Here is a 22,281-nt window from a genome sequence, read left to right on the forward strand (position 1 = left end):
ACCGACCTGTGCGCCTTTTGAGAAGAGGAACAGGCATGATAGCCCCTATCCTTAGCAGGTCTCGCAAACACTGCAGAATCGCTGTCCTCTTGGTCCACGATACACAGCGGGACTCCAGAAAAAAGTCTGTGACGGGAGAGAAGAATTCTAGCTTGTAACCTTCTCGCACCACATCGAGGACCCACTGGTCCGAAGTAATTCTGGCCCACTCTGGAAGAAAAGGAGAAAGCCGACCACCGATCTGCTCTACTCCTGAGTGGACTTGCACCCCATCATTGGAAGGCCCAAGAAAGAGCACCCTGATGAGAGGGGGGTCCAGCCAGACGCTTCTCGTTGCGAAAGGAAGAACGCTACTACGAGGAGAGACTTGCGGACCTGAACATGTATACCCTGGAGGAAAGGAGGAACAGGGGTGATATGATACAGACGTTCAAATATTTGAAAGGTATTAATCCGCAAACGAACCTTTTCCGGAGATGGGAAGGCGGTAGAACGAGAGGGCATGAAATGAGATTGAAGGGGGGCAGACTCAAGAAGAATGTCAGGAAGTATTTTTTCACGGAGAGGGTGGTGGATGCTTGGAATGCCCTCCCACGGGAGGTGGTGGAGATGAAAACGGTAACGGAATTCAAACATGCGTGGGATAAACATAAAGGAATCCTGTGGAGAAGAAAGGGATCCTCAGGAGCTTAGCCTAGAATGGGTGGCAGAGCTGGTGGTTGAGAGGCGGAGCTAGTGTGGGCAGACATATACGGTCTGTGCTGGGGCTGGTGGTTGGGAGGGGGGGACTAGTGCTGGGCAGACTTATACGGTCTGTGCCTGGTCTGGTGGTTGGGCGGCGGGGATAGTGCTGGGCAGACTTATACGGTCTGTGCCAGAGCTGGTGGTTGGGAGGCGGGGATAGTGCTGGGCAGACTTATACGGTCTGTGCCAGAGCCGGTGGTGGGTGGCAGGGATAGTGCTGGGCAGACTTATACGGTCTGTGCTAGAGCTGGTGGTTGGGAGGCGGGGTTGGTGGTTGGGAGGCAGGGATAGGGCTGGCCAGACTTATACGGTCTGTGCACTGAAGAGGACAGTACAAATAAAAAAAAGTAGCACATATGAATTTATCTTCTTGGGCAGACTGGATGGACCGTGCAGGTCTTTTTCTGCCGTCATCTACTATGTTACTATGTTACTACTACTTAACATTTCTAGAGCGCTACTAGGGTTACACAGCGCTGTACAAAATAAACAAAAAAGGTCCCTGCTCAAAGGAGCTTACAATCTAAAGAACGAAATGTCAAGTTGGGGCAGTCTAGATTTCTTGGGTAGAGGTGTAGAGGTTAGGTGCCGAAGGCGACCTTGAAGAGGTGGGCCTTAAGCAGAGATTTGAAGATGGGCAGGGAGGGGGCCTGGCGTATGGGCTGCCCAAAACGAGTGTTGTATTTAAGCAATTTTAATAAAAATAAATATGAAGGATTTAATAGCAACAAACTGAAAAACTGTCCAGAGAACATAAGTACATAAGTGCTGCCATACTGAAACAGACCAAATGTCCATCAAGCACAGTATTCTTTTTCCAACAGTGGCCAATCTAGGTTACAAGTACCTAGCAAGATCCCAAAACATTACAATACCATTTTATTCTGCTTACCATAGAAGTAAGCTGTGGATTTTCCCCAAGTCTATCTTAATAATGTCTTATGGACTTTTCTTTTAGAAAGCTATCCAAACCTTTTTTAAACCCCACTAAGCTAACTGCTTTTACCACATTCTCTGGCAATGAATTCCAAAGTTTAATTACACATTGAGTAAAGAAATATTTTCTCCAATTTGTTTGAAATTTACTACTTTGTAGCTTCATTGCGTGCCCTCTAGTCCTAGTATTTTTTGTAAAGAGTAAAGAAGCAAGTCACGTCTATCCGTTCCACTCCACTCATTATTTTATAAACCTCTATCATATCTCCCCATAGCCGTCTCTTCTCCAAGCGGAAGAGCCCTGGCCGCTTTAGCCATTCCTCATAGGGAAGCCATCCCATCCCCTTCATCATTTTCGTTGCCCTTCTCTGTACCTTTTCTAATTCCACTATATCTTTTTTGAGATGCGATGGCCAGAATTGCACATGATATTCAAGGTATGGTCGCACCATGGAGTGATACAAAGACATTATAACGTCCTCATTTTTGTTTTCCATTCCTTTCCTAATAATACCTAACAATCTATTTGCTTTCTTATCTGCCACTGCACACTGAGCAGAGGGTTTCAATGTATCAACGATGACACCTAGATCCCTTTCCTGGTCAGTGACTCCTAATGTGGAACCTTGCATCACTTAACTATAGTTCGGGTTCCTCTTTCCCACGTGCATCACTTTGCACTTGCTCATATTAAACATCATCTGCCATTTGGATGCTCAGTCTCCCAGTCTCGTAAGGTCCTCTTGTAATTTTTCACAATCCTCTCGTGATTTAATAACTTTGTGTTGTCAGCAAATTTAATTACCTCACTAGTTACTCCCATCTCTACATCATTTATAAATATGTTAAATGGGAGCGGTCCCAGCGCAGACCTCTGGGGAACCCCACTATCTACCTTTCTCCATTGAGAATACTGACCATTTAATCCTATTTGTTTTGTATCTTTTAACCAGATTTTAATCCACAATAGAACACAACCTCCTATCCCATGGCTGTCCAATTTCCTCTGGAGTCTTTCATGAGGTACTTTGTCAAATGCCCTTTGAAAATCCAGGTACACAATATCAACTGGCTCACCTTTAGCCACATGTTTGTTCACCCCTTCAAAGAAATGTACTTGATTTGTGAGGCAAGATTTCCCTTCACTAAATCTATGTTGGCTTTGTCTCATTATTTCATGCTTTTGAAAATGCTCTGTAATTTTGTTCTTTATAAAAGTCTCTACCATTTTGCCCGGCACTGACGTCAGGCTCACTGGTCTAATATTTCATAGATCACCTCTGGAAACTTTTTAAAAAATAGGCATTAAATTAGCCACCCACCAATCTTCCGGTACCATGCTTGATCTTAAAGATAAATTATTTATTACTAACCTTTAAAAAAACAAAATCGGTGTTACATTGGCCATCTTAAAAAAAAAAAAATCCAAATTACATTGGCCACCCTCCAATCTTCCGGTACCCATGCTTGATTTTAAAGATAAATTACACATTACTACATAAGTAATGCCATAATGGGAAAAGACCAAGGATCCATCGAGCCCAGCATCCTGTCCACGACAGCGGCCAATCCAGGCCAAGGACACCTGGCAAGCTTCCAACAATAGTTCTGCAAGTTCATATGCCCTGATTCTGAAACCAAAGCTACAGTTTAATACAGCCATACAACTCTTAAGATACTAGTGCTCTCATATACAAAATCATCCAAAAATCTTCTGAGTTTTTGATTATAAAAACTGACAAGAAAGAATGCAGAATCACAGGTTTACTTGATATGTTCATTTAATATATTTTAAAGATAAAATTAATCATTAAGATAACTGTACCGTATCTTGACGTCCAACTCTGGCTTTCTCAGTGCTTTGCTGTAGGCTCTTTTTTTTTTGGTTGCCTTCCGAAAGCTAGAATGGCAAAAAAAAAAAACCAAAACAAAAACAGAGCAAAGAGACAGGTCTGATTATCAGTAGTATATTTTTACAAGCATATGCTCTTATATTGCTTCTGCCTAGTCAAATGAAGGTGGATTCCAAACTACAAGTCTGTGGAAATGAACTGTGTTTACAGGAAGCACGGAATCTGGAAATGAAAATATAGTGCAATACATAGAAAAATATATTCTTATGAAGACTTAGTATTAGAGCTATACCAAATATCATATTTTACTAATCAGCTGAATACAAACAATGAAAAATATTATTTGGCTGAAAACGTATACCAAATACGAACAATGGATATTCAGCTTTAATATAACAAATCTAATATAATAATTCGCACCTCCAACGTTCTGAAGCTGACTCAGTGGCAGTGAAGCCATGTAGTGTTCGTAGGGTTCGTAATCGCACTCAAGTTCATTGCCCCTTCCTCAAGGGAACTCTGTATAGCGTGAAGCGTCTCAAGCACAAGGCACCAACGGACTCAACCCGCACCCACTAACAAAGGTACAGGAAGACTCAGCGCCTCTTCCACACTCCGACCAAAGGCAGACACGAGGGGCAGCCGGACTCAACACTGCCTGTACCGCCGCTGTCACCCCCCTCCGAGCCACACGCCACGCCACCCCCCCCCGGACCACAGCCAACGCCACTACAACACCCCTCATACCTCGCCTGCGCCGCCCCCCCACGAGGTACACACCCCTGCAACCCCCCCATCCCCGACTGTCTCTTTCACACACATCTTCAACAGTGTTGGGTCCTCTGCTGCATTTTGGGAGCAATTAGGCACAGGAGAGTCATACCCCCCCCCCCCCTCAGCAATGCTACCCTCCTACCTCGGCTCCACCCCCACCCCGACTGACTCTCTCACACACACCTTCCACAGTAATGGGACCCGTTAAGCACCGCTGCCCCCCCCCCCCACGAGGTCGACGCCTCCACACACCCCCAACCCTGACTGTCTCTCTCACACACATCTTAAGTATTGGGACCTCTGCTGCATTTTGGGAGCCATTAGGCACAGTAGAGTCATACACACACTGATGCAGGATACCAGATCCAGCCCCCTCCCCTGTCAATGTCACACACACACACTAACGCAGGACATGGATACAGGGACACTCACTCTCTCTCTCTCTCTTATCACACACTCGATCACTGACACCCCCCCCCCACTCATTCTCTCTCTGTGCATCACACACCCCATCACTGACACCCCACACCCCCAGCAACGCTGACCCCCCTCCAAGCCCCCTGCCACCCCCTCCCAGTAAAGAAGCATCAACCATGTCACACTCTCTGTGTCACACACACACACTGATGCAGGATCCCAGATCCCCCTCCCAGTAAAGAAGCATCAACCCTGCCACACTCTCTGTGTCACACACACACACTGATGCAGGATCCCAGATCCACCCCCTCCCCTATCAATCTCACACACACACACACTAACGCAGGACATGGATACAGGGACACTCACTCTCTCTCTCTTATCACACACTCGATCACTGACACCCCCCCCACTCATTCTCTCTCTGTGCATCACACACCCCATCACTGACACCCCACACCCCCAGCAACGCTGACCCCCCTCCAAGCCCCCAGCCACCCCCTCCCAGTAAAGAAGCATCAACCATGTCACACTCTCTGTGTCACACACACACACTGATGCAGGATCCCAGATCCCCCTCCCAGTAAAGAAGCATCAACCCTGCCACACTCTCTGTGTCACACACACACACTGATGCAGGATCCCAGATCCACCCCCTCCCCTATCAATCTCACACACACACGCACTGATGCACCCTGTCACACTCTCTGTGTCACACACACACACTGATGCAGGATCCCAGATCCACCCCCCTCCCCTGTCAATCTCACACACACACACTGATGCAGGACATGGATACAGGGACACTAACTCTCTCTCTGTGTATCACACACTTGATAACTGACACCCCACCCCCATCAGCAACGCTGACCCCTCCCCCTGGATACATGGACACTCACTCTCTCCCCCCAACGAGGTAGACGCCCCCACACACCCCCACCCCCGACTGATGCAGGATCCCAGATCCCCCTCCCAGTAAAGAAGCATCAACCCTGTCACACTCTCTGTGTCACACACACACACTGATGCAGGCCCTCCCCTGTCAATCTCACACACACTGATGCAGGACATGGATACAGGGACACTCATTCTCAGAGCTCTGTGTATCACTCACTTGATCACTGACCACCCCCCCCAGCAACACTGACCCCTCCCCCTAGATACATGGACACTCACTCTCTCTCTCACACTCTCTGTCTGTCTTACAAATAAATAGTCACTTTCTGCCTCACACATACTCACTTTCTGTCTCTGTCACACATACTACCATCAGAGCACATTTCTCCTAACACTTTCCTTAAAAACATTAATGGCAGAAGGTCATTACCTTGCTAGCGCCCGTTTCATTTCAATGAGAAACAGGCTTTTTTTTACTAGTAATAAAAGAAGCAATGTGAAATCACTTGTTTATTTTGGTAGGATTTAGCACAGTAGAGCCAAGGATTATTCGTATTTGAATTCAAATCACTATTCCGCGCCTAATACGAATAACCTATTTGGGGCACTATTCAGGGCCAAATCGAATCGAGTATTCGGTACAGCCCTACTTTCTATGTCTATTTGGCATTGTTTACACATTGTTTACTTTTATACCTGTTTAGAAAATTCTCTCTATTTTACAAGCAAAGTTATTTGTATTTTTCTGGCTTCTCATTCTTCCACTTCCTCCAGTTTTATGCTTACAAATAGTAACATAGTAGATGACAGCAGATAATGACCTGTATGGTCCATCCAGTCTGCCCAAGATAAACTCACTGCATACGGTTATGATGGGATACTTCATATGTATACCTTATCTTGATTTGTCCTTGCCATTTTCAGGGCATAGAACGTAGAAGTTTGATGCTATTTAGCATTCAAAGGCTCTCTAAAACTCGTGAAATATTTGTGATTCAGCCATCTCTATTGTATGCTTGTTCATCATCTATGAACACTTTTATCCTCTAACATCACAGGTAAAATTAGGTAACAAAGTACTGTACTGCAATCATTTCCAGTTCATGAAGGAGGAAATAGATACAAACAATAGAAAAGTGTATTTATTTACATGTAATATTAATTCTCTGACACCAATTCAATAAGATTCACACCTATGGATTCCAAGACCTCCTCTCCTCTGCTCTCCCCCTCTCCTACCCTAAGTAGTTTCACATTTATGATAAGTAACTTTAATGGAGGCACATATTTAAGACTAGCCAAGGGGTTGTTTTGGCATTTCAAAGCCTACACTGGGGACCATATTTATCTATAAAACACAAAAGAACACACTGAGAAATATACCAAGAAAATACTTTAAAAATAAATAAATAAATAAATAAAGATGGTGATTCAAACCAGCATACATATAATAGTTTACATGCAACCACAGGTTCAGCAAAAATCAGCAAAGCTGAACCATCCAGTATCTTATAGCAATAAAAGCATGCGAGTATGCATGACAACGTAGTCAAGTGATAACATCATAAATACTGGTCCCAGAAATCAACCGCACAAAAACAACACAGACATTGTAAAAATTTCACTGTTAACAAACAGATCAGTTCAGCTCTGATTAATCCCTGAAGAGACACTGCCTAAACAAAAAAAAATCCACCACTGCTCAATGTAATAAAAAACAGACCACATCTCCTCCCTGTGTATTTAATCTTGATACCTCCACCATGCAAAACTATACCAAAACCCACCTCTCCTCTTCCTCCGCTCTCGATCTCAGTTGATAACACCCTCATCCTCCCCGTCTCATCTGCCCGCAACCTCGAAGTCATCTTCGACTCCTCCCTCTCATTCTCGGCGCATATCCAGCAGACAGCCAAGACCTGTCGCTTCTTCCTCTTTAACATCAGAAAACTTCGCCCTTTCCTGTCTGAGCACACCACCCGAACTCTCATCCACGCTCTCATTACCTCTCGCCTTGACTACTGCAACCTTCTCCTCACTGGCCTCCCACTTAGCCATCTATCCCCCCTTCAATCCATTCAGTACTCTGCTGCACATCTTATATTCTGCCTGAACCGATATACTCATATCACCCCTCTCCTCAGGTCGCTTCACTGGCTTCCGATCAGATACCGCATACAGTTCAAGCTTCTCCTTCTCACCTACAAATGCACTCAGTCTGCAGCCCCTCATTACCTCTCCACCCTCATCTCCCCCTACGTTCCCGCCCGGAACCTCCGCTCTCAGTCCTTCTATGTTAACTTGTACAGCGCTGCGTAACCCTTGTAGCGCTTTAGAAATGTTAAATAGTAGTAGTAGTAAAAATTTCACTGTTAACAAACAGATCAGTTCAGCTCTGATTAATCCCTGAAGAGACACTGCCTAAACAAAAAAATCCACCACTGCTCAATGTAATAAAAAACAGCCCACATCTCCTCCCTGTGTATTTAATCTTGATACCTCCACCATGCAAAACTATAGATCTAACACTTGTATAAATTGTACACAATAAGCCACAATCAGGACATCCAAATCTGTTACACTTCAAATGGCTTCTGTGTTCAATTGTGTAACCAATGAGCCTGATGAATTTCTAAAGTACAGAAAGTGAATGATACATACCTGTAGCAGGTGTTCTCCGAGGACAGCAGGCTGATTGTTCTCACGACTGGGTGACGTCCGCGGCAGCCCCCACCAACCGGAAAAGGCTTCGCGGGACGGTCGGCACGCAGGGCACGCCCACCGCGCATGCGCGGCCGTCTTCCCGCCCGTGCGCGACCGCTCCCGCCAGTTGAATGACAAGCAATAAAATATGAAACACAACTCCAAAGGGGAGGAGGGAGGGTAGGTGAGAACAATCAGCCTGCTGTCCTCGGAGAACACCTGCTACAGGTATGTATCATTCACTTTCTCCGAGGACAAGCAGGCTGCTTGTTCTCACGACTGGGGTATCCCTAGCTCTCAGGCTCACTCAAAACAAGAACCCAGGTCAATTGAACCTCGCAACGGCGAGGGTACAACAGAAAATTGACCTACGAAGAACAACTAACTGAGAGTGCAGCCTGACCAGAATAAATTCGGGTCCTGGAGGGTGGAGTTGGATTTACACCCCAAACAGATTCTGCAGCACCGACTGCCCGAACCGACTGTCGCGTCGGGTATCCTGCTGGAGGCAGTAATGTGATGTGAATGTGTGGACAGATGACCACGTCGCAGCCTTGCAAATCTCTTCAATAGTGGCTGACTTCAAGTGGGCCACTGACGCTGCCATGGCTCTAACACTATGAGCCGTGACATGACCCTCAAGAGCCAGCCCAGCCTGGGCGTAAGTGAAGGAAATGCAATCTGCTAGCCAATTGGAGATGGTGCGTTTCCCGACAGCGACCCTAGCCTGTTAGGGTCGAAAGAAATAAACAATTGGGCGGACTGTCTGTGGGGCTGCGTCCGCTCCAAGTAGAAGGCCAATGCTCTCTTGCAGTCCAATGTGTGCAACTGACGTTCAGCAGGGCGGGTATGCGGCCTGGGAAAGAATGTTGGCAAGACAATTGACTGGTTAAGATGAAACTCCGACACCACCTTCGGCAGGAACTTTGGGTGGGTGCGGAGCACTACTCTGTTGTGATGAAATTTGGTATATGGAGCATGAGCTACTAGGGCTTGAAGCTCACTGACCCTACGAGCTGAAGTAACGGCCACCAAGAAAATGACCTTCCAGGTCAAATACTTCAGATGGCAGGTATTCAGTGGCTCAAAAGGAGGTTTCATCAGCTGGGTGAGGACGACGTTGAGATCCCATGACACTGTAGGAGGCTTGATAGGGGGCTTTGACAAAAGCAAACCTCTCATGAATCGAACGACTAAAGGCTCTCCAGAGATGGCTTTACCTTCCACACGATAATGGTAAGCACTAATCGCACTAAGGTGATTCCTTACTGAGTTGGTCTTGAGGCCAGACTCTGATAAGTGCAGAAGGTATTCAAGCAGGTTCTGTGCAGGGCAAGAACGAGGATCTAGGGCCTTGCTCTCACACCACACGACAAACCTCCTCCACTTGAAAAAGTAACTCTTTTTAGTGGAATCCTTCCTAGAGGCAAGCAAGACCCGGGAGACACCCTCAGACAGACCCAACGCAGCGAAGTCTACGCCCTCAACATCCAGGCCGTGAGAGCCAGGGATTGAAGGTTGGGGTGCAGCAACGCTCCGTCGTTCTGCGAGATGAGAGTCGGAAAACACTCCAATCTCCACGGTTCTTCGGAGGACAACTCCAGAAGAAGAGGGAACCAGATCTGACGGGGCCAAAAGGGCGCCACCAGAATCATGGTGCCGCGGTCTTGCTTGAGCTTCAGTAAGGTCTTCCCCACCAAAGGTATGGGAGGATAAGCATACAGGAGGCCGGTCCCCCAATGGAGGAGAAAGGCATCCGACGCTAGCCTGCCGTGTGCCTGAAGTCTGGAACAGAACAGAGGCAGCTTGTGGTTGGTCTGAGAGGCGAAAAGGTCCACCGAGGGGGTGCCCCACTCTCGGAAGATCTTGCGTACCACTCTGGAATGGAGCGACCACTCGTGCGGTTGCATGACTCTGCTCAGTCTGTCGGCCAGACTGTTGTTTACGCCTGCCAGGTACGTGGCTTGGAGGAGCATGCCGAACCGGCACGCCCAACGCCACATCCCGACGGCTTCCTGACACAGGGGGCGAGATCCGGTGCCCCCCTGCTTGTTGACGTAATACATTGCAACCTGATTGTCTGTCCGAATTTGGATAATTTGGCAGGATAGCCGATCTCTGAAAGCCTTCAGTGCGTTCCAGATCGCTCGGAGCTCCAGGAGGTTGATCTGCAGATCCTTTTCCTGGAGGGACCACAGACCCTGGGTGTGGAGCCCATCTGCATATCCTCGGAGCCTTCGCCAGAGTGACTCCCAGGTCCGTTCCGATCCACTCGGGGCCTCTGCTCAAGGTGCCGCGCGCCGTTAAGCTTTCCTTCTAATAAGTTCTGGGAGAAGAGGATATTTCTCTGGTAAGTGAACAAATTTTGCTTGTGCTTTCGGAACTTGAAGATTGGGGTTTAAAGGAGGAACTGTAAGTTAGTGATAGGCTGATATCCTTAATACTTTAGCAAGTTTTAAATTACGGAAAAACTCAAAAAACACTAAGATGAAGTCAGCAGTCCAGCAGCGAGAGGGGTGCTATCCAGTCTTTTGCATTGAGTGTCACATGTATGATTATCTCCCAATTGGTGAGGTGTCATATGTGTGTGCCCGATGCAAAGAGCTCCTAGCTCTCAGAGAACGTGTCCGTTCCCTTGAGGCTAGAGTAGCAGACTTGATGGAGCTGAGGGAGACAGAGAGGTACATAGAGGAGACCTACAGGGATGTTGTAGAGAAGTCCCACCTCCAGTCAGGTAGCCCCTGTGCTACCTTGGAGGAGGGAGGTCTCCTAGAAGGAGAGCATCACCCTGGTGAAGTAGGAAGTACTCCTGTAGCCAGGACCTGCCCACCAGGGGATGTATTATCCTTTCGCACCGAGGATATATCTCCAAATGTTGCCCGGGAGGGAAAGGTTAGGACAGCTGTTGTACTTGGTGATTCGATCATTAGGCATATAGATAGCTGGGTGGCTGGTGGACGTGAGGATCGCCTGGTGACTTGCCTGCCTGGTGCGAAGGTGGCGGACCTCACGTGTCACCTAGATAGGATTCTAGATAGTGCTGGGGAGGAGTCCGCTGTCTTGGTACATGTGGGTACCAATGACATAGGAAAATGTGGGAGAGAGGTTCTGGAAGCAAAATTTAGGCTCTTAGGTAGAAAGCTGAAATCCAGATCCTCCAGGGTAGCATTTTCTGAAATGCTACCTGTGCCACGCGCAGGGCCCAAGAGACAGGCAGAGCTCCAGAGTCTCAATGCGTGGATGAGACGATGGTGCAGGGAGGAGGGCTTTAGATTTGTTAGGAACTGGGCAACATTCTGGGGAAGGGGGAGCCTATTCCGAAAGGATGGGCTCCATCTTAACCAGAGTGGGACCAGGCTGCTGGCATCGGCGTTTAAGAAGGAGATAGAGCAGCTTTTAAACTAGAAATGGGGGGAAGGCCGACAGTCGCTCAAAAGAGCATGGTTCGGGATAAGGTATCTTTCAAAGATATCACCATAACAGGGAAGATAGAGTATCCTGATAGTGAGGTTGCAAAAGAGATTGTAGTAGATCGGGTATCTTTAAATAACAATAAAAATCAGACAAAAGATTGCCAATTAATACTGTCAAGTACTAAGCATGATGTACTTAGGAACAACAAACATAGTTTGAAATGTCTATATGCGAATGCCAGGAGCCTAAGAAATAAGATGGGGGAGTTAGAATATATTGCACTAAATGAAAAATTAGATATAATAGGCATCTCTGAGACCTGGTGGAAGGAGGATAACCAGTGGGACACTGTCATACCGGGGTACAAATTATATCGTAGTGATAGGGTGAATCGGATTGGTGGAGGGGTAGCATTGTATATTAACGAGAGCCTTGAATCAAATAGATTGAAAATTCTGCAGGAAGCAAAACACTCCTTGGAATCACTGTGGATTGAAATTCCATGTGCAAAGGGGAAAAGGATAGTGATAGGAGTGTACTACCGTCCGCCTGGCCAGGATGAACAGACGGATGCGGAAATGTTAAAGGAAATCAGGGACGCAAACAAACTGGGCAACACAATAATAATGGGGGATTTCAATTACCCGCATATAGACTGGGTTAATGTAACATCTGTACACGCAAGGGACATAAGATTTCTTGATGAAATCAAGGACAGCTTCATGGAACAGCTAGTTCAGGAGCCGACAAGAGAAGGAAAAATACTAGACTTAGTCCTTAGTGGTGCTCATGATCTAGTGCAGGGGGTAACGATACGAGGGCCGCTTGATAACAGTGATCATAATATGATCGGTTTTGATATTGGCATTGAAGGAAGTGAAACTAGGAAATCAAGTACGCTAGCGTTTAACTATAGAAAAGGTGATTACGACAAAATGAGAAAAATGGTGAAAAAAAGACTGAAAGGAGCAGCTCGCAGAGTAAAAAACTTGCATCAGGCGTGGATGCTGTTTAAAAACACCATCCTGGAGGTTCAGGACAAATATATTCCACGTATTAGAAAAAAGGGAAAAAAGACTAAACGTCAGCCGGCGTGGCTAAACAGTAAGATAAAGGAAATCATTAGAGCCAAAAAACAATCCTTCAGAAAGTGGAGAAGAGAACCAACTGAAAGTAACAGGATAGATCATAAGGAATGCCAAGCCAAATGCAAAGCGGAGATAAGGAGGGCAAAAAAGGACTTTGAGAAGAAATTAGCGTTGGAAGCAAAAATACATAGTAAAAACTTTTTTAGATACATTAAAAGCAGGAAACCGGCCAAAGAGTCGGTTGGGCCGCTGGACGAAAATGGTGTTAAAGGGGCGATCAAGGAGGACAAAGCCGTAGCGGAGAAATTAAATGAATTCTTTGCTTCGGTCTTCACCGAGGAGGATTTGGGGGGGACACCGGTGCCGGAAAGAATATTTGAAGCGGGGGCGTCGGAGAAACTAAACAAATTCTCTGTAACCTTGGAGGATGTAATGGGTCAGTTCAGCAAGCTGAAGAGTAGTAAATCACCGGGACCTGATGGTATTCATCCCAGAGTATTAATAGAACTAAAAAATGAACTTGCGGAGCTACTGTTAGAAATATGCAATCTGTCCCTAAAATCGAGTGTAATACCGGAAGACTGGAGGGTAGCCAATGTTACTCCGATTTTTAAGAAAGGTTCCAGAGGAGATCCGGGAAATTATAGACCGGTGAGTCTGACGTCGGTGCCGGGCAAGATGGTGGAGGCTATTATTAAGAATAAAATTGCAGAGCATATACAAAAACATGGACTGATGAGACAAAGTCAGCACGGATTTAGTGAAGGGAAGTCTTGCCTCACCAATCTAATGCATTTTTTTGAGGGGGTAAGCAAACATGTGGACAATGGGGAGCCGGTTGATATTGTATATCTGGATTTTCAGAAGGCGTTTGACAAAGTGCCGCACGAAAGACTCCTGAAGAAATTGCAGAGTCATGGAATCGGAGGTAGGGTATTATTATGGATTAAGAACTGGTTGAAAGATAGGAAGCAGAGAGTAGGATTGCGTGGCCAGTATTCTCAGTGGAGGAGGGTAGTTAGTGGGGTCCCGCAGGGGTCTGTGCTGGGTCCGTTGCTTTTTAATGTATTTATAAATGACCTAGAGATGGGAATAACTAGTGAGGTAATTAAATTCGCCGATGACACAAAATTATTCAGGGTCGTCAAGTCGCAGGAGGAATGTGAACGATTACAGGAGGACCTTGCGAGACTGGGAGAATGGGCGTGCAAGTGGCAGATGAAGTTCAATGTTGACAAGTGCAAAGTGATGCATGTGGGTAAGAGGAACCCGAATTATAGCTACGTCTTGCAAGGTTCCGCGTTAGGAGTTACGGATCAAGAAAGGGATCTGGGTGTCGTCGTCGATGATACGCTGAAACCTTCTGCTCAGTGTGCTGCTGCGGCTAGGAAAGCGAATAGAATGTTGGGTGTTATTAGGAAGGGTATGGAGTCCAGGTGTGCGGATGTTATAATGCCGTTGTATCGCTCCATGGTGCGACCGCACCTGGAGTATTGTGTTCAGTACTGGTCTCCGTATCTCAAAAAAGATATAGTAGAATTGGAAAAGGTACAGCGAAGGGCGACGAAAATGATAGTGGGGATGGGACGACTTTCCTATGAAGAGAGGCTGAGAAGGCTAGGGCTTTTCAGCTTGGAGAAGAGACGGCTGAGGGGAGATATGATAGAAGTGTATAAAATAATGAGTGGAATGGATCGGGTGGATGTGAAGCGACTGTTCACGCTATCCAAAAATACTAGGACTAGAGGGCATGAGTTGAAGCTACAGTGTGGTAAATTTAAAACGAATCGGAGAAAATTTTTCTTCACCCAACGTGTAATTAGACTCTGGAATTCATTGCCGGAGAACGTGGTACGGGCGGTTAGCTTGACGGAGTTTAAAAAGGGGTTAGATAGATTCCTAAAGGACAAGTCCATAGACCGCTATTAAATGGACTGGAAAAATTCCTCATTTTTAGGTATAACTTGTCTGGAATGTTTTTACGTTTGGGGAGCGTGCCAGGTGCCCTTGACCTGGATTGGCCACTGTCGGTGACAGGATGCTGGGCTAGATGGACCTTTGGTCTTTCCCAGTATGGCACTACTTATGTACTTATGTACTTATGACATGAGCTCCCCACCCCAGGCGAGATGCATCCGTCGTCAGCACTTTCGTGGGCTGTGGAATTTGGAATGGGCGTCCCAGGGTCAAATTGGTCCGGATGGTCCACCAGAGCAGTGAAGTGCGGCAACTGGTGGAGAGGCGGATGACATCTTCTAGATTCCCGGTGGCTTGGAACCACTGGGAAGCTAGGGTCCATTGAGCAGATCTCATGTGAAGACGAGCCATGGGAGTCACATGAACTGTGGAGGCCATGAGGCATATTTTCAAAGCACTTAGCCTTCCAAAGTTCCATAGGTTTCTATGAAACTTTGGAAGGCTAAGTGCTTTGAAAATATGCCTCCATATGACCCAGAAGTCTCAACATCTGCCGAGCTGTGACCTGCTGAGACGCTCTGGTCTGCGAAGCCAGGGACAGGAGGTTGTTGGCCCTCGCTTCGGGAAGGAAGGCCTGAGCCGTCTGAGTATTCAGCAGAGCTCCTATGAATTCCAGAGACTGCGTTGGCTGGAGATGGGACTTTGGGTAATTTATCACAAACCCCAGCAGCTCCAGGAGTCGAGTAGTGCACTGCATAGACCGGAGGGCTCCCGCCTCCAAGGTGTTCTTGACCAGCCAATCGTCGAGATATGGGAACACGTGCACTCCCAGCTTGCGTAGGTAGGCCGCCACCACCACGAGGCACTTGGTAAACACTCGAGGGGCAGAGGCGAGCCCAAAGGGCAGCACACAATACTGAAAGTGCCGTGCGCCCAGGCGGAATCTGAGATACTGTCTGTGAGCTGGCAGTATCGGTATGTGAGTATATGCGTCCTTTAAATCCAGGGAACATAGCCAATCGGTTTTCTGAATCATTGGCAGAAGGGTGCCCAAGGAAAGCATCCTGAACTTTTCTTTGACCAGGAATTTGTTCAGGCCTCTCAGGTCTAGGATGGGACGCATCCCCCCTGTTTTCTTTTCCACAAGGAAGTACCCGGAATAGAATCCCTGCCCTTCCTGCCCGGGTGGTACGGGCTCGACCGCATTGGCGCTGAGAAGGGCGGAGAGTTCCTCTGCAAGTACCTGCTTGTGATGGGAGCTGAAAGATTGAGCTCCCGGAGGACAATTTGGTGGCAGGGAGGCCAAATTCAGGGCGTATCCGCACCGCACTATTTGGAGAACCCACTGGTCGGAGGTTATGAGAGGCCACCTTTGGTGAAAAAAACTTAACCTCCCCCCGACCGGCAGATCGTCCGGTACGGACACTTTGAGGGCGGCTATGTTCCCATGGATCCAGTCAAAAGCCCGTCCCCGGCTTTTGCTGTGGAGGCGCAGGGGGCTGCTTAGGCGCATGCTGTTGACGGGAACGAGCGCGCTGGGGCTGTCCCTGTGCCTGACGAGGCCTTCGGGCCGGCTGGTTGTACCTACGCTTTGCAAAAGAATAGGGTGCAGCCTGCCGGGCCCGGGAAAAACGTCCACCTGCTGAGGTGGATGCTGAAGGCGCCCGGTGGGAGAGCTTGTCGAGAGCGGTTTCCCGCTGATGCAGTTGGTCCACCATCTGCTCGACCTTCTCACCAAAAATGTTATCCCCCCGGCAAGGGACGTCGGCCAGTCTCTGCTGGGTGCGGTTGTCCAGGTCAGAGGCAAGCAGCCATGAGAGCCTGCGCATCACTATACCTTGGGCCGCAGCACGAGATGCCACGTCACAGGTGTCATAGATACCCCTGGACAGGAACTTTCTGCACGCCTTCAGCTGCCTGACCACCTCCTGATAAGGCCTGGACTGCTCCGGCGGGAGCTTATCGACCAGGTCCGCCAGTTGTTGCACATTAGTCCGCATGTGGATGCTCATATAGAGCAGGTATGACTGGATGCGGGTCACGAGCATGGAGGATTGGTAGGCCTTCCTCCCAAACGAGTCCAGAGTGCGAGACTCCCGCCCCGGGGGCGCCGAGGCGGTATCCCTCGAACTCCGTGCCCTCTTGAGAGCAGAATCCACGACTGCCGAGTCATGGGGCAATTGGGGCCGCATTAACTCTGGGTCAGAGTGGATCCTGTACTGGGACTCTGCTTTCTTGGGAATGGTGGGGTTAGTTAACGGTCGCACCCAGTTCCGAAGCAGTGTCTCCTTGAGGACATTGTGCAGCGGTACAGTGGAGGACTCTCTAGGTGGTGATGGATAGTCGAGGACCTCGAGCATCTCGGCCCTCGGCTCTTCCACAGAGACCACGGGAAAGGGAATGCTAATAGACATATCCCGCACAAAGGAGGCAAAGGAGAGACTCTCAGGAGGTGAGAGCTTCCTCTCCGGTGAAGGCGTGGGGTCCGAGGGAAGGCCCGTAGACTCCTCTGAGGAGAAATATCTCGGGTCCTCCTCTTCCCCCCACGAGGCCTCATCCTCGGTATCGGACATAAGCTCGTGTAGCTGAGTCCTGAACCGGGCCCGGCTCGACGTCGAGGCACCGAGGTCTCGGTGTCGTCGAGCGGTGGACTCCCGCGCCGGCGGGGACGGAGCTCCCTCCATCGACGGGGACTCCACCTGCGTGGCGGTCGAGACCGGCGCCGCAAGCGGCGGCGGTGTCGACGGCCTCGGCGCTGGGCTAGAGCTCGCCGGCGCCACAGACATCGGCGCCGGGGGCGCAAGCACCCCCGGCGCCGGCACAGCCTGGCGCATCAGCCCTTCCAGGATCCCCGGAAGGATGGCTCTGAGGCACTCGTCCAGGCCCGCTGCCGGGAAAGGCGGTGGGGCCGGTAAGGGTGTCGGTGCCAGAAGCTGATGGGGGCCAGGAGACGGCACCGAGGTGCCGGAACCCTGACGCGTCGGTACCTCCACAACCGACGGGGACCTCTCCTCTCGACGATGTCGCTTCGGCGTCGTCTCCTCTCCGATGTCCGGATGCACCGAGGGCGACCGGTGACGACGCTTCTTGTTTTTCTTTCGATGCGCGTCACCGGCGCCGGGAGGTATGGAGGAGGAGGAGGACGATCCCCCTCGGTCCTGAGGAGCCGGGTCAGACAGGGTTCGGTCCCGAGGGCCACGGGCTGAGGGAGTGACCGGGGCCGACTGCCCACGCGGCCGCTCACCTCTACCCTCGCCGGCGGACCGGCGGGCCCTGTTCTCCTGGGGTCGATGCCATCGGTGCCGATGTCTCGGGCATCGATACCGGTACCGAAGGACCGGGCGTCGATACCGATGCCGTCGAGGTCGACGTCGAGGGGCCGGCGCAAGTTCCAAAAAGACGGTCCCGCAGAACTTGCCTCGCAACCTGAGTCCGTTTCCGGAGACCGAGACACAGGGAACACGACTTGATATTGTGCTCCGGCCCGAGGCACTGGAGGCACCAAGCGTGGGTGTCGGTCTGCGAGATCGGCCGGCCGCAGCGACCACACTTTTTAAATCCACTCGGGACCTTCGAGGACATCGACGGAAAAATCGCGTCGGCGAAGTCAAAGTCGTCAATGTTGGCTGAAATCACACCTCGAAAAAAGAAAACGACCGTGCGGCCACTAGGCCGCAACGCGGCGTCCCCGCTGGAAACGAGGGAAAAAAGGGAGCGCGTGCTCCACACGCTCAGGTTTTTTTTTTTTTTGAAAAAAGGAAACCGGTAACAAAAACTAATAGAAAAAGCAGCGATCCGCGTAAACGCGATCGAAAATCCGGCGGCTGAAACAGAGAGAGCGGCAAAGCACAACTCTCTCCAGACGCGGAAAAAAAGGAACTGGCGGGAGCGGTCGCGCACGGGCGGGAAGACGGCCGCGCATGCGCGGTGGGCGTGCCCTGCGTGCCGACCGTCCCGCGAAGCCTTTTCCGGTTGGTGGGGGCTGCCGCGGACGTCACCCAGTCGTGAGAACAAGCAGCCTGCTTGTCCTCGGAGAAGAGAAGTGCACCATATCAAAAACAAAACTGATGTTTGACAGGATGTCTAACCTCCCATATTGTTTGCTGACTAGGATCACTTAAGCATTTAAAACATTTCTCCTATATGATTGTCCACATAAAAAATAAAGACCACAAGGGTAATTAATGTCTAGGGACAGGCAATGATTAGAAATTTTAATCACGCCCAAATGCACAATCAAAATTTTTAATTGCAAGAGTAATCATGCTTAATCACGACATGCATTTTGGGCATTTCTCTCACCTACTGAACATAATCATCTCTCTCACTCTCTTTGTTTCTGTCTCTCATGCCCTCCTCCCCAGCCTTCACCCAGTTTCTCTCATGCTCCCTTCCCCAACCGTCACCCAATTTCTCTCATGCCCCTTGATGTTTTCTTTTTAATGCACATCTGCCCCCCTCTCCCCGTGTTTTCCTGAACAGCAGTGCTTGGGCTCTGAGGCATCGCTGAGAAGAAGAGAAAATCCAAAGTCCATTTTTTTCCCTTGCACGGCCGGGCTCTGCAGATACTTGAGCCGCGTTGTACAGGAAGTTTGGGAAGTCTCATGGTTTCAAATCCTGTAAGACTTCCCCAACCTCCTGCACAGCATGGCTCAAGTATCTGTTCTTGATTGAGAAAATTCTCAATAAACGTAATATGCCATTTTGACTCCCTACGGCTTTACTGATGGAAATGGCTATCCTCGTGATTAATAAGAACTATTTTCATTTTGAAGGATCCTTTTATAAACAAATTCATGGAGTGGCAATGGGCGCGACTGTAGCCCCAGCAGTGGCGACATTATATATGGCTGAATTTGAGGAGAACTTGCTGTATGGAATGACCTTTCTTGAACAAGTGGGCTTATAGAAGCGCTACTTGGAAGATATAGGTTTCTTATGGAAAGGTACTGAAGAGCAACTTTTGTCATTTCATCAATGTTGAATCAATTAGATCCTAATCTGTTATTTGAATTACACCACTCAAGTACATCCATTCATTTTTTTGGATCTTCAGATCCAGATAACATCTAACAGCTTTTTTGTAACATTATATAGAAATAAAATAGATAGTAACAACTATTTGAAATTCCAAAGTTTCCCTCCCACCAGATTAAAAGCCAGTCTGCCCATTAGCCAATTCCTGCGTCTTCACAGAATTAGCTCCACAACAGATGAATTTAAAAGACAGGCTAAGGACCTGACTCAGCGATTCTTACAACGTGGATATCCAAAGAAGATAGTTAGGAAGGCATATTTACGCGCCCGCTACACACATAGACCTTTATTACTGCAATACAAACGACCTACTCAAAGTCAAAGTCAGATCATCAAGATCCTACCTAAACCTACACTACCCAAATTGCAAAGGACTGAAATACAAAACAACTTACGCAGCCGGCTTCTCCTACATAAGCGCACAACTATGGAACAGGCTCCCAAAAGCTGTGAAAACAATCCACGACCACTTGAACTTCAGGAAATCACTAAAAACCTACCTCTTCAAAAAGGCCTACCCCAACGACCCCATGTAACCCTCTTCACCTACCAACACAGCATGACTATGATCGAACAGGACATCACACAATCTTCATCCATTCCGACCCTCCACTTATACCTCATACGATCACTATACAACTTTGTATTTGTTATCCACCGACTGGACAAACGCCTTTGACGGTACTATGTAAGCCACATTGAGCCTGCAAATAGGTGGGAAAATGTGGGGTACAAATGCAACAAATAAATAAAATAAATAAATAAATAAATAAATAAATAAATAAATAAAAAACTAGTATGTGTTCTACCTTATTCCCAAGCCTCAGGTGCAGTGACACAGGCCATTCATAAAGACTGGCATGTTCTTCAACTGGACGCGTGTTTTTCTGACCACCCTATTACAGCTTTACAATGTGGAAAAATGTGGGGGGATTAAATATACATCCGATAAAATGACAAAGATGGTAGATGCTAAACATAGTCACTGTGGCTCTTGTCAATGGTGTACCCTGGCGATAGAAGGGAATCGTTGGACTGCTCCGCAGATTAATCTAAAAATCCAGGCAAACAGGAACACTGATTGTAACACAAGAAATGTTTACATTATTCAATGCCCCTGCGATAAAGTCTATGTAGGGAGAAGCAGCAGACCGGTGAAAGTTCGGCTAACCGAGCACAAATCTAAGATCACTACGCAAGCGGATGAAGTGCCATTAGTCCAACACTGGACACAAATGCATCATACTATAGCTGACCTTCGTTGGAGAATTATTGATACAGTCAATAAAGATGCACAGGGAGGTCACATCGAGCAGATTTTAAATTAAAAGGAGCAAAGCTGGATCTATAAATTGAACACTGTTGAGCCTAATGGGCTCAACAGAGAAATTGAATGGCAGTCTTTAATTTGACAGATTCTGCTATTGGCTGGGTGAGTCACCTGATCGTATCTTTAAAAAGCCTGAAAAAAACGTTGCGGCCATGTTGGCTGACGGGGTTTGAATAGTGGATACTCGATTTGAGACATAAAGGTAACAGACCACTGCAATATAGCTTTAAGGATACATGGAAATTATTTTCTAGATTGAAGTCTGACTGATTTGTACTGTTCAGCCTGACATGATATCAAGACTTACAAAGCTAAGTAAAAGGATTTCATTTCATTTCCTTATGGATACATACTTAGATTGTTGAAAATAGAAAAATTTGTCAAAATATATGAACGATATAAATATATAAACATCAGTGACCGATGATGAGAAGGGTATGAACCCTGTCACCATATATAAATAGTGATATGGTGAACAATAAGAGACTTTGGGTCTACCTCTGAAGGTCTGAAAAAAAAAAAAAGATATAAATAAATATATATAATACAGTAATCATTTATTAAGCTGTGTAGTACATAGGAAGTTCTAGAGCGACATCTTTAATTCACAAATACTGGTCTGCTTTACAGGTGCACTCCTCTTTGCAGGAGAGACTATTAATAGCTTATTGCAGGGGTAAATCCATTGGTGAAATGTTATCTTATAAACGAGTAGAATATTTACACAATCAGGAAGATCTCATTGGCCACTGCCAATGTGGTATCTGCCAATGGTGCACACTGACTATTCAAGGTATTGACTGGCAGGTACCTGGTAATATACGGTGTTTTACCGCACAACATAATACCAATTGTAACAGTAGCAATGTGATTTATATGATATGTTGCCCTTGCCAATTAATATGTGTGGGCAAATCTACGAGACCAGTGAAAAAACGATTAAACGAACACAAATCAAGAATTCACATGGCTACTGTAACAGCTCCCATTGTAAGCCATTGGCTAGCTAAGTAACATGATTGGTCAGACATAAAATGGCGTGTCATTGATTATATCCAATTTGGGAGAGAGGGTGGTGATGTTGACAGCTTGCTCAGCTACAAAGAGCAGTGGTCGATTTACACATTAGGAACCATGATCCCTGGTGGCTTAAATCTAGAAATTGATTGGG

The 22,281-nt window shown here is 47.7% G+C and overlaps 1 protein-coding gene across 1 annotated transcript in view; it reads right to left on the reverse strand.

Moving 5' to 3' along the window:
* MND1 (meiotic nuclear divisions 1) overlaps window positions 1-22,281 on the reverse strand; it is a 163,665-nt gene that overhangs the window by 64,315 nt on the left and 77,069 nt on the right. Inside the window, exon 5 of the mRNA XM_030192692.1 lies at window positions 3,506-3,580. Coding sequence (XP_030048552.1) covers window positions 3,506-3,580 — 75 coding nt within the window. The remainder of the gene's footprint in view (window positions 1-3,505; window positions 3,581-22,281) is intronic.

The sequence above is a fragment of the Microcaecilia unicolor genome, chromosome 2, assembly GCF_901765095.1.
Source record: "Microcaecilia unicolor chromosome 2, aMicUni1.1, whole genome shotgun sequence".
Lineage (NCBI taxonomy): Eukaryota > Metazoa > Chordata > Amphibia > Gymnophiona > Siphonopidae > Microcaecilia > Microcaecilia unicolor.